At 35.4% G+C, this 12,438-nt stretch overlaps 1 protein-coding gene across 14 annotated transcripts in view; it reads left to right on the forward strand.

The window, feature by feature from the left end:
* Positions 1-11,515, forward strand: part of LOC110147210 (protein FRA10AC1) — a 71,772-nt gene extending 60,257 nt beyond the window's left edge. For 13 of the 14 annotated variants that reach the window (XM_070464098.1, XM_070464094.1, XM_020908625.2 and 10 more), the window contains 3 exons: positions 1,522-1,560; positions 9,106-9,184; positions 11,337-11,515. In XM_070464098.1, coding sequence (XP_070320199.1) covers positions 1,522-1,560; positions 9,106-9,184; positions 11,337-11,379 — 161 coding nt within the window. In that variant the 3' untranslated portion in view covers positions 11,380-11,515. The remainder of the gene's footprint in view (positions 1-1,521; positions 1,561-9,105; positions 9,185-11,336) is intronic. The other variant, XM_070464097.1, reaches the window with a different exon arrangement.
* The last annotated feature ends 923 nt before the right edge of the window (positions 11,516-12,438 follow it).

Raw genomic sequence — 12,438 nt, forward strand, 5'->3', positions numbered from 1 at the left:
ATTACAGTTGACTTCAGGTTCCCAGGATGACTCATATGCACAATAAAGTCTGAGATGCTCTGCTCTTTATCATGTACTTGTTCTGCCTTAGCTTTAACACCTCCAGAGAAAAAGAACCCATTATCCAAAATACTCCTTTACATTTCAGATAGTTGTAATTGCTAGCAGGTTTTTCTTAATATTTAATCCAAACCTACAACTTCTTCCTTTTGGTTCCAACTGTGTGCCTTTTTTAAGATAATAGACACTTGGAAACAGGTATCATGTTCCTTACATGACATAGAGGAGCATGTTTCTTTTGCTACAGGAGGGCTAACCATGTTTTTATTTGCTCTCTGATGGCTGGAAAATAAGTAGGAGTAAAGAAACAATAACATAAAGCACTTGGCGCAGTCCAGGTCTTGCTTTTCTTTGGAATCTTTATCCTGTGCCTCTCACACCCTCTTGTCTGGCCTTAAGGGATCATTCTTGTGACAACTTGGACTAGTTAAGAGATCTACCCAGAGAGGTGGGCTTCCCTAAAAGCTCAGTTGATAAAGAATCCACCTGCAATTCAGGAGACTCCAGTTCAATTCCTGGGTCAGGAAGATCTGCTGGAGAAGGGATGGGCTACCCACTCCAGTATTCTTGGGCTTCCCTTGTGGCTCAGCTGGTAAAGAATTCGCCCTCAATGCAGGAGACCTGGGTTCGATCCCTGGGATGGGAAGATCCTCTGGAGAAGGGAAAGGCTACCCCCTCCAATATTCTGGCCTGGAGAATTCCATGGACTGTATAGGCCATGGGGTTGCAAAGAATCAGACACGGCTGAATGACTTTCACTTTCATCCAGGGAGGTTGGAGGAATTGGTACTCCATCTGTTATGTTCTTTTCTGACTTAGCAGGCTTCAGAAATATTTCCCCTGAGGTCTTTCAGCAGGACACTATATATAAGTTTTTTTTTTAAATTAATACGTCTTTAGTACTTTTCAGTTTCTGTTACTGGGTAACCATTGTGGAACTCAAATGTTTTATGACATAATTTTTTCTGTGATTTTCAGTTACTGTGAATTCTTACCTGTATATGATCTTCAAAAAAGTATTATGAAAAACTATTTATTTGTAAACTGCTCTTGAATGTTGAAAATCTGTAGATAAAATGTTGGTTATATTGTAGGTAATCTATGAGCTTTTTTCCCCAGTAGCAGCATGAGATATTTTTTATAGGTGTGTATTATTTTTTAAGTTTTGTGCTAGGTATTCCAGCCTGTACAAGAGCATAAAATACCCCTGCCTAAAAGGACCTAACATTTTAATTAGGGAGATAAGTCAAAGGAACAGGGAAGATTAGAAGACTTTGAAGTGCTTTCCTGAAAGACTATAAAGTAAAGTTTACTAGACTATAAAGTTGACTAGAAAGTAAACTAGACTACTTGGAAGAATTCTGGTTATAGCTATGGCTGTTATACCACTGCGAAGTGATTCTTGATGAAATAGTGCTGGGTTTTTTTGTTTTAATCACGTTCATTTTTTGTTTTCCCCAGCGCATTCATCCTCAGTGAAATCAGAAAGTTCTGTCAACAGTAAGTATCAGGTTTTTATTTAATAAAAATATATAGATTCAAGTTATTTGCAATTTGTGTTTCCCATAAACTGTGACTTGTCCTGTAATTTTTTTTCTACTGTGTGAGAAAAATCATAGGAAAAAACCCAAAAGTGTATTTCTTCCCCAAATTAAAGCATTTAAAAGTTTCTGATTTCAAGTATAGAAGAGCACAATTTTTTTTTTCCAGTAAGTAGAGTGGATACACATTTTGATTTCACATTATAGAGTGTGAAGGAAGAGAACCAAAGGGATAAGATTGGGATAGAAAAAGAATTGGGGAGATGGATTCATATTTAAGAAATGTTGCTTATATTGTACAAGAATGAGTGATCTGTCATTTGGTGATTTTGATTAATCAAATATCTCTGTTTTGTGCATAGAAAGCAGAATGTTAGCAACTGGTTATTACTGGTCAACTTTCTAATAAGTCCTACAGTTTTCACCAGATTGGATTTCATAGAATATTTGCTACAAATCTTATTGTTTTTTTCCCTGCAGCATTCCAAAAAGTATTCACAATGGTTTGCAATAAAATAATATTTTTTTAAAGGTGAAATCAAAATAATGGAAAAATAAGGTAGCGTAGGAAAGTAAAGCTAGAGGTAAATTTAATACAGAGAAATGTTTACCAAAAAGTCTTGCATAATTGCAAAGGTAGATCACAAATTTGTCACTGTTCTTCCTAACAACCAAACCAAAGAAAGGACAGTAGAATGATTAATTGTACCCATCCAATATTAAAGAGAACTCACCGGGTGTTCAGCTTTTTCCAGGCAGTTTTGAAAGCAGAATCTCCTGTGGCTTCATAAAAGGGGGGCATCCATTTGTGATATAACAAACAGTAATCTTGCATCTCAACAGTAATACAGTCTCAAATTTCTTTAAGACCTTACAGTAAATAGGCTTAGGGTCTAAAAGTAAAATGTACTTTAATAGAATACTTAATTTATTTGATAGTACCTAGACGTATAGAAATTCAGAGATTTGAGACTTCTCAGCTTACTTGTAAATTTTTAAACTTTAAGAAGTTTTTTTTTTCTGATTTGCAAGGAATATGTCTATGTGGCAAACTCAGGAAGTAATTACTCTAAATCCCACCTTTCAAATTAAGTATTAGCATTTTAGTATATAATTCTTAATGGGAATTTTTAAGTGTTCAGTAATCAGAAATTTTTTTAAAACAAAATTTTTAAGATATTCATTGTTTAAAAATTTACTGAAGAGGGAGATATCAATGGAGGCATTGCTCTAGTTTAGGAATACAACATATTCTTTATAAATTATTTTCCTCACACCATTTTGTTTTCAACATTTTTGAAGTGTCATAAAGCAATGATACTTCCCTTCTTCTCATGTCAGTCCTAACATATCAGTAGCTGCTGCTTCTAAATTAGGTTAAGTTTCCTGACAATGTATAGAACATAGCCAGGCATGTTAAGCTATCTGAGGATGGAGTAGTAAGTATATATATTTTTAGAAAGCATAACAAGTTAAAATGGGAAAATTTATAGTTTTTGCCTATTTCCAACTATACATTGCAGTTAGAGGTGTGAAGTCCAATTTAATGTAGAAAAAAAGATTGTCCTTTTCCAATTCCAGTTTTTCATTATTAAAATAATCTTTGGGGGAAAGGTCTTTACTTGCCATTTATATTCATTTATATTCATTTATATTCATTCTTTCATTTTGTCTTAATTCCTTCTCCCTCCCACTGTCCTTCTCCCCCCCACCACCCAGCTCTCTCAATCCTCCCTCATTTCCCAGGAATAGCCTTAAGTCTGTTAACTCTCCTCGGCTAGGTCAGACTTCTGTTGTAGGGAGGGGAGAATACTGTAGTCAATCTGAACAATATCTGCATTATCTTGGTTCTTGAAGTAGTACCATTTCAAGTAGGAGACAGGTACCTTGTTAGGGTTTGTCAAACCCAGAATCTTCTCAGGTTGTCAGTGACCTGTCTTAGGTGGTCTTGTCAATTTTAGAACTCAAATTTTGCTGTTTCTGTATTTCATTTCCATTTGGGTAATATTCAGTTACCCTTTTACCCCCTTGTTAAAACCAAGTCTAAAAAGAAAAGCCCAGTTGCTATGGGGAAAAAATTGTAACCTGCTTTTAATTGTCTTAATCACAAGTGGTTTAGTTGTGTACCACATTTAATTTTAGTAATGGACACATAATATCCCATTTTGTAGATAAAAGCAAGACCCAGAGAATTTACATAAATTGCCTGAGGTCAGATAGCTGATTAATGGCAGAGCTATGATTAAACACAGGTTTATAACACCAAAGTGTATGTCCTTTTAGCTGTATCATCAGAAACTTTCATCAGTGAAATGAGTCCACTCTTACAGCCCAGTTTTGACACATATATTATACAAATTCACGTTAGAAGATTTGGTCTGTGTCTCAGTTCTATCTGTAAAATGGATGTAAAGAGGCTTGACGTGACTGGATTATTATCAGAGTCAAGTGAAATAATAGACATGTAAAGCATGTTCTAATATGAAGTAAGTCTTTGATAACTTGTAGTTATTGTTATACCAGAGAAAAAGAAAATACTAGACATTAGATTTTGTGTTTGTTTTCTGCAATAGGTCGGATAAAAAGTCTGTAAAAAGTCTGATCTGTCTATTGTTTTCATAGTTAGAGACTTGCCACTTCTTCAGTAGGCTAAGTTATTTAGCTATCATAATATCCAGAAAAACCAAGATGATAGACCTGCTTTTATATTCAAAGCATGTAGGGAAAATTATATGCAGTTTACATTACATTCTAAAAGGAACATTGAAAACTTAAAGCAGGTCAAGAATAGAATAACCAGTGTTGCCAGAACTTGAAATGTTTTTATAGGAAGAAGGTTGAAGGAGCCTTAGATGTTTAGCTTAGAAAAAAGTGAAGAGGAAAGGGGTAAGGAGGTAGACATAGAAACTGTAGATATTTGCAAGACTGCTACTATGTAGGAGACTTATTTTTGGTGGCTGCTTGGCAGAACTAGAGTCTGGATAAAAATAGCCCATGGACAGATTTTTGCCTTAATTTAAGGAAAAATTTGTCAATTAGAATTATCTGAAGAATGGAATGGAGGAATGGGCTGCATCAGGAAGCAGTGAGGTGTTTAAGTGTAGATTAATCAGCCACTTGTTACTGCAGTCATTACAGTAAGATGTTCATTCATTGGTTAAGAGGTGGACCTCCAAGCTCCCCTTCCAACACAGAATCAGTGACTTAAATTCTGATCGCCAGTTGCCAATAATTACTGTGTAGATTTGATGCTGACGCAAATGCAAGCATCTGTTTTATGTTGCCCAGTCTTCTAATTGTTATTTCCTTATCAATATCATTCCCACCTCTGGCAGGTTGTAGCAGTTATCAAAGAAGTGATTTGTAGTTTCTGTCACCCTCAGGGAACTAGGTATTTTAGATTCATGTGTGTGTGTGTGTGTGTACATGCACATGTGCTCAATCGTGTCCAACTCTTTGCAACCCCATGGGCTGTAGCCCTCCAGGTTCCTCTGTCCATGGAATTTTCCAGGCAAAAATACTGGAGTGGGTTGCCATTTCCTACTCCAGGGGATCTTCCTGACCCAGGGATCAAACCTGAGTCTCTTGCATCTCCTGCATTGGCAGGAGGATTCTTTACCACTAGTGCAACCTAGCAGTTATATTATTATAGATTCGTATGTCTCCTGCATTGGCAGGCAGTTTCTTTACCACTAGCACCACCTGGGAAGCCCTCATAGGGCTAAAAGGGACCGTCAGTCTTGTAGAGTTTGATTCTATAAGAATATTTGATCACTTTTCAGCATCTCCTCTATCAAAGAGAGTTATTTTATAATGTTATCCTAAACCGATTGTATTTTTTTAGTAAAACTGGATTGTCTGATAGCAGAAAGCTGGTTTAGGAAAGCTTGCATATGATAAGTACTCTTAAGAGGAAACGAGAACAGCTGGTGGTAAGGCCTTTTGAAATTAGCTGTCCACTTTCAAAAGCCTGGTAGGTTTGTTCTCTGACATCTTTAACAGGATAACACCATGGTGATAACCTAATTAGTTTTTCTGTGCTTTTGTTAGCTCAGTTTCAGTTCAATTGCTCAGTCATGTCCGACTCTCTGCGACCCCATGAACTGCAGCACACCAGGCCTCCCTGTCCATCACCAACTCCCGGAGTCCACCCAAACCCATGTCCATTGAGTTGGTGATGCCATCCAACCATCTTATCCTCTGTCATCCCCTTCTCCTCCTGCCCTCAATCTTTCCCAGCATCAAGGTCTTTTCAAATGAGTCAGCTCTTCACATCAGGTGGCCAAAGTATTGGAGTTTCAGCTTCAACATCAGTTCTTCCAGTGTACACCCAGGACTGATCTCCTTTAGGATGGACTGGTTGGATCTCCTTGCAGTCCAAGGGACTCTCAAGAGTCTTCTCCAACACCACAGTTCAGAAGCATCAATTCTTCAGTGCTCAGCTTTCTTTATAGTCCAACTCTCACATCTGTACATGACCACTGGAAAAACCATAGCCTTGACTAGATGGACCTTTGTTGACAAAGTAATGTCTCTGCTTTTTAATATGCTGTCTAGGTTGGTCATAACTTCCCTTCCAAGGAGTAAGTGTCTTTTAATTTCATGGCTGCAATCACCATCCGCAGTGATTTTGGAGCTTAGAAAAATAAAGTCAGTCACTGTTTCCACTGTTTCCCCATCTATTTGCCATGAAGTGATGGGACTGGATGCCATAATCTTAGTTTTCTGAATGTTGAGCTGTAAGCCAACTTTTTCACTCTCTTTCACTTTCATCAAGAGGCTCTTTAGTTCTATCTTTACTTTCTGCCATAAGGGTGGTGTCATCTGCATATCTGAGGTTATTGATATTTCTCCCGGCAATCTTGATTCCAGCTTGTGCTTCCTCCAGCCCAGCATTTCTCATGATGTACTCTGCATAGAAGTTAAATAAGCAGGGTGACAATAGACAGCCTCGACGTACTCCTTTTCCTATTTGGAACCAGTCTGTTGTTCCATGTCCAGTTCTAACTGTTGCTTCCTGACCTGCATACAGGTTTCTCAAGAGGCAGGTCAGGTGTTCTGGTATTCCCATCTCTTTCAGAATTTTCCACAGTTTATTGTGATCCACACAGTCAAAGGCTTTGGCATAGTCAATAAAGCAGAAATAGATGTTTTTTTGGAACTCTCTTGCTTTTTCGATGATCCAGCGGATGTTGGCAATTTGATCTCTGGTTCCTCTGCCTTTTCTAAAACCAGCTTGAACATCTGGAAGTTCTCAGTTCACGTATTGCTGAAGCCTGGCTTGGAAAATTTGTAAGCATCACTTTACTAGTGTGTGAGATGAGTGCAAATGTGCGGTAGTTTGAGCATTCTTTGGCATTGCCTTTCTTTGGGATTGGAATGAAAACTGACCTTTTTCAGTCCTGTGGCCACTGCTGAGTTTTCCAAATTTGCTGGCATATTGAGTGCAGCACTTTCACAGCATCATCTTTTAGGATTTGAAATAGCTCAACTGGAATTCCATCACCTCCACTAGCTTTGTTCGTAGTGATGCTTCCTAAGGCCCACTTGACTTCACATTCCAGGATGTCTGGCTCTAGGTGAGTGATTACACCATCGTGATTATCTGGGTTGTGAAGATCTTTTTTGTTAGCTTAGTTAGTGAATTTTCATAAAAATAAAGAGCAGGAGACTTTTGTCTTTTTCAAATATTGTTTTGGGACATTGGCAGTTCCAGTGCTGACTGTCATTGAGTTGGTGGTGCTAGTGTTAAAGAAACTGCCTGCCAATGCAAGAGACATATGAATCTATAATATCTAACTAATAGATTGCACTAGTGGTAAAGAATCCTCCTGCCAGTGCAGGAGATGCAAGAGACTAGGGTTCGATCCCTGGGTCGGGAAGATCTCCTGGAGTAGGAAGTGACAAAGCTTACTCCCAAAGCTTTATAATTTTATCATCTTTGTGTGTAGATCATTAGAAGTATGACCCCTCCCCCTACCTTTTTTTTTTTCTTTTTTCCCCTGTTTTTGTTAGAATTTGTGCTAGAATCAGTTAGGACCAAAGTTCAGACACACATGTTGATTCAAGGATCAAAGTCTAACAGGTAAAAAGCTAGAATCACCATGGCAAATCAATGCTGCTTTATTTTTGTGTTGAGTTTAACTAAAGGACATTATATATTGACAAGACAAATTGGTGTCAGTTCTTTTCCAGACTAATGGTCATTATTGGAGAGGAATTATTTACTAGCATAATTACTTTGTGGCATATAATTTTATTGTCTCATGATATGTGTTGCAGTATTTGATAATTTTTAGTTGATTAGTATAAGGTGGTTCATTTGAAACATCTGTTTTGTTGTATTTAAAAAATACAAGTATCTTTATTGTTTTTACTGATCTTTAAAGGTAATGCATGGTTATTGTTTAAAATAATAATAAAAAAATTTGGAAGTGCCTAGAGAGTAAAAATATCCCAGGTCCACATGTAATATAATCACTGTTAAGTTTGGTTATTCCTTACAAACTTATTATTTATATATATTATATATATAATATATATATGTATGTAGATATAATGTTTTAATACATATTGTATTATACTATACATGCTTTCTGTAACTTTTACAAATTTTGATATACATATTTGCTCTATCACAGATATACTAATGGTTTTGGTTTTTTTTAAGGGTTTTTTTTTTTTTTTTAAACAGCCGTATAGTATTTATTTAACCAAATCCAAAATCCCTAATTGGTGGGATTTAAGTTTCTGTCTTTTGTTGTTGCTGTTATACAATGAACATCTTCATATATACATATATATATTTTTGAGGAGCTTGTTTATTCTAATAAATTTCTTAAAGCAGCATTGCCAGTCAAGGGTTTAAAGTGATCTATATTTCCAGATTTTCCTCAAGGAAAGGATATTTCCTCTCGTACACATAACAGTGTATGAGAACATCTGTTTCTTCATTGAATTGGACTTCTAGTTAATGTAATCAGCATTAATTTTTTTTTAAATCTGACAAATTTTTTTTTCATAATTTTACTAGCTAGTAAAACTAGCTACTAGTATACTACTAGTTCAGTTCTTGAGGTCTTGATCCTAATGTAAATATATCTCTACAAAAATCTTAACCTGTATGTCTTTTGTATGATCAAGAAAAGGAAAAAACTAAGTTAAAGACAACCGATATGCAAGAGGTAATATAACTTAACTCTATATCCCTTTACAATATAGAGTTAATATTGGAATTGTTACTTTAACTCACTATAACTTAGAGAAGTTTCCCATGAGACTTTAAATCCTTGGTCTGTTTGCTGAGGCTCTTTGGTATATCTCAGCTTACTCTTTTTCAAAAGAATTTATTACTCTGGAAAAGTGAATTAAATTTTCAGAGAGCCATAAAAATTGAAGCTAAACCACAGTTAAATCCAAAGTTAATTGCATTATTGGTGGATAGTTAAAAATGTGTTTTAAATTTAATATGCACATTTTTTTAAAATCTGTTTTAAATAAACAGGAAACTCTGATGAGGAAGAAAGTGCTTCAGAGTCTGAACTTTGGAAGGGCCCACTACCAGAGACAGATGAAAAATCACAGTAAGTCCTGATGTTAATAGAAAACAATATTGCATGCCTTCTACAATCAGTCTAGAAAGCTATGACCACTGCCATTTTTGATAACTTAATGAAAAATTTAGCATCATGAATGTTGATTTAAAGCCAAGGACCATGAGATCAGAGTTTATTCCCAGTGATTGTTTATGGCCACAAATAGCCAACTTACCCAGCTCCCTCTTGGTGAGTAATTCTTTCCTCATCTCCCCTTAACAGATGACCCCCTAGACTTCGCTTAGGTTCTGTTTACTAGCTTCTACAGCCTATCCATGATGTTCTGATTATCATAAACCTGTACAGGAGAATTCCTCAGAGATATATACAGGTGTCAGAGTTTTCTTGCCCCCAAAGACAGACAACACATACATTGTTCTCTGTTATTGGTTGGAAGAGCTGTTGGAATATAGGCTGGAATATTATCAGCTCTTATATACTGGGATGTTCACCACTTGAGCTTTATCTGTTGAAAGAGGATAAAATAATACCGACTACATAGTTTATTGTGAAAATTTAATATAATTAAGAATATAAAGCACCTGGTACAATACCTGTGAATATAAGTGCTCAATAAATTTTAGTCCCATTTTGTTAATCCAGTCTTATTAGTTCATAATAAGAGATTTGAATCAGTCATAATTCGCTAACTTAAGTTGATGATAAAACATCTTGCTAATTGTATAATATGTTCTCAGTGTAATAGAATTCAAGTATGTTGGAAAGGGGCCTTTAAAAAAAAAAGATTGTTTTCTATGATCTTTTTTTTTTTCTTGCCAAATAAGAATTCCAATATGAGTGGTCATTATAGATCAGATTTCTCAAAAGGTATTGCTGTCCTAGTCAAACTATTAACTGAACTTTTGATCATAGAATTTCCCCTTGAAGAGCTGAAAATGAAAGAATAGGTCTCAAGAGTCCACTCACCCTTATGGCAGTAAAGATCCATAAGTAAAGCCTAAGAGGGGTTCCATAATCCAGAGCTCTTTTGTGACCTTATAAAAACTTGACATCATGTAGTAACATCTGAGTACACACAGAGGTTCAGCTAATTTCATACATCTAAGTTCTTATTACAGTTTTAAAAATTCAGCTGCATTTTGCTGTCACATGCTTGGGAAAAGGGACAGTAGTATGGAGAATACCAAATTGTAGGTAATTCTTAAATCAACTGTATCTGATTCTGTAGTTAATTTTTTTTTTTAATATGAACATGGCTGTGGGGGTTTTATCCGTCACAGTCACTTTTTTTTTCCCCCCGTCACAGTCACTGAAAATGATGGAGTCTCATTGTGAATTTCTAATCTAAAAAAACATTTTCTAAAGAGATTGGTAGGCAGAATTTGTGTAGCTTGATTCTCTGTTCCCAGAAGGAAGAAAAGCAACTGTACATACACTTAATCTTCACAACAGCTCTTTGAGGAAATGTAATGTTCTTTATTATATAAATAAAGAAACTGAGCCCAGAGAAGTTAAATAACTTGCTTACCTAGCTAGTAGCTGACAGAGCCTGGACTTAAATACTGTCTTGACTCGAAAACCTGTGCTGTTTTCATTGTACTGCTCTGGGCTCTTACCACTAATATTTATTTAGTACTTTAATTTTCATATTTTAATATATTATAGTTTAGTATTCCTTTCAGAGTTCTGTTCTTTTAGATATAATCTTCACTGCTACAAATACATATTTACTCTTCTCAGAGTAATAAAACCTGCAGCCTAAGCAGATCGTCCCTATTCTTAGGACTTGTATTTTTCCTTAAAATAGTTTTTTCATTAATTTGAAATGAGAATGAACAGAGTAATAAAGTCAACCAAGAACGGAGTAAGTAATAAAGTCAACCAAGAACATAAAGAGAAGCATGATATAACACGAAGTACTTCAGAGTAAAATCTTAGGTATAAATATGTGTAGGGATACATGCCACCACATAAAACACTTTAATCAGTCTGAGCATAGTTACGATTATTTCAGAAGCCAAGAATTACTTGATAGCTGAATCATGAAATATATAAATATATATATAAAAGAACCAGCAAGTATGCTGGTTTGAATTACCTTAATTTCATATAATGTGTCACCTAGTAATTTTTTTCTCTGTTGATTTTAATCAATATGTATACTTTTTCTTTTAAATAGGGAAGAAGAATTTGATGAATATTTTCAAGATTTATTTTTGTGAGATGAAAGAGGGATGCCTGCATTCCTTAATGCAAAGTGTACTTTGAAATTCTTCACAAAAGTTTTGTCTACAAGTTGCAACATCAGTGGTTTGTCTTTGGAAATAAAAAATCCATCTAGGATGGATTGTCAGATGCTTTGGAAGTATTTTCAGTTCTTTTGGAGATACTTTTCCCTATCTCATATATTTTTTCAGCTTCTTACCTACAACTGTGTTCCATCTGTAGCTCAAGGATGGACCTAGTACACTTCACAGAGATCCATTTTTCCTATTTTTATGGGTTTTTATTTTTTCCCCACTGATTTCACATTTATTTTCCCTTGCCTCAATTAGTATATTTAAACTTTTAGGGTTATTGGGGTCTTACAAAATTATAAGGTAGATTAATTATGTCTTCAACTTCTTTACTTTCCTTTGACACATGGCACCCCTCTTGAGAACCTGTTTTTTTCATTAGCTACCTTTTCTTTTTTTCCTTACATTTCTCTTCCTTCTTGCCTCTGCCACATAAGGGAGTTTGTTATAATATGATATTAATTCCCCAGTGTATGGGTAATTTATTATAAAGTAAATTAGTAGCACAGGAGGCCAAATGAGATCCCAGTAGTCTAAAGCAGCGTGTGTTCATGTAAGTTGACTCTCCAGTAAAGATTATGCAGTGATATAATTTAACTGAACAATGCTGTGTGCCTAGAGCTTGTCTCAGATACAGTCATACATAATGGATATATGCAGAGATATATTATAAAATGTAACTTAATTTGGTGTTCATATGCCCAGGAGTCAATGGATGTGCTTCAAGAGATCTAAACATGCCTACAGTCGATGTGCAAACTTTCATGATTGTGTGTGTTTTAGGGGGAAAGGATCCATAGATTTCATCAAATTTTCAAAAGGATTTACTGATTTTTTTCCAAAAGGTCAGACCCATTTTTATAAACAGCAAAGAGGTGAAGAGTGGAAAAGATGCATGATTTGGTGAGTAAGAGAGGACCTATAGAAAACAGGTATTTTGTTGAAAATTAAATGACATTTAAACATGGAATTATTAGCATTAAA

The sequence above is a fragment of the Odocoileus virginianus genome, unplaced genomic scaffold (assembly GCF_023699985.2).
Source record: "Odocoileus virginianus isolate 20LAN1187 ecotype Illinois unplaced genomic scaffold, Ovbor_1.2 Unplaced_Contig_15, whole genome shotgun sequence".
Classification (NCBI taxonomy): domain Eukaryota; kingdom Metazoa; phylum Chordata; class Mammalia; order Artiodactyla; family Cervidae; genus Odocoileus; species Odocoileus virginianus.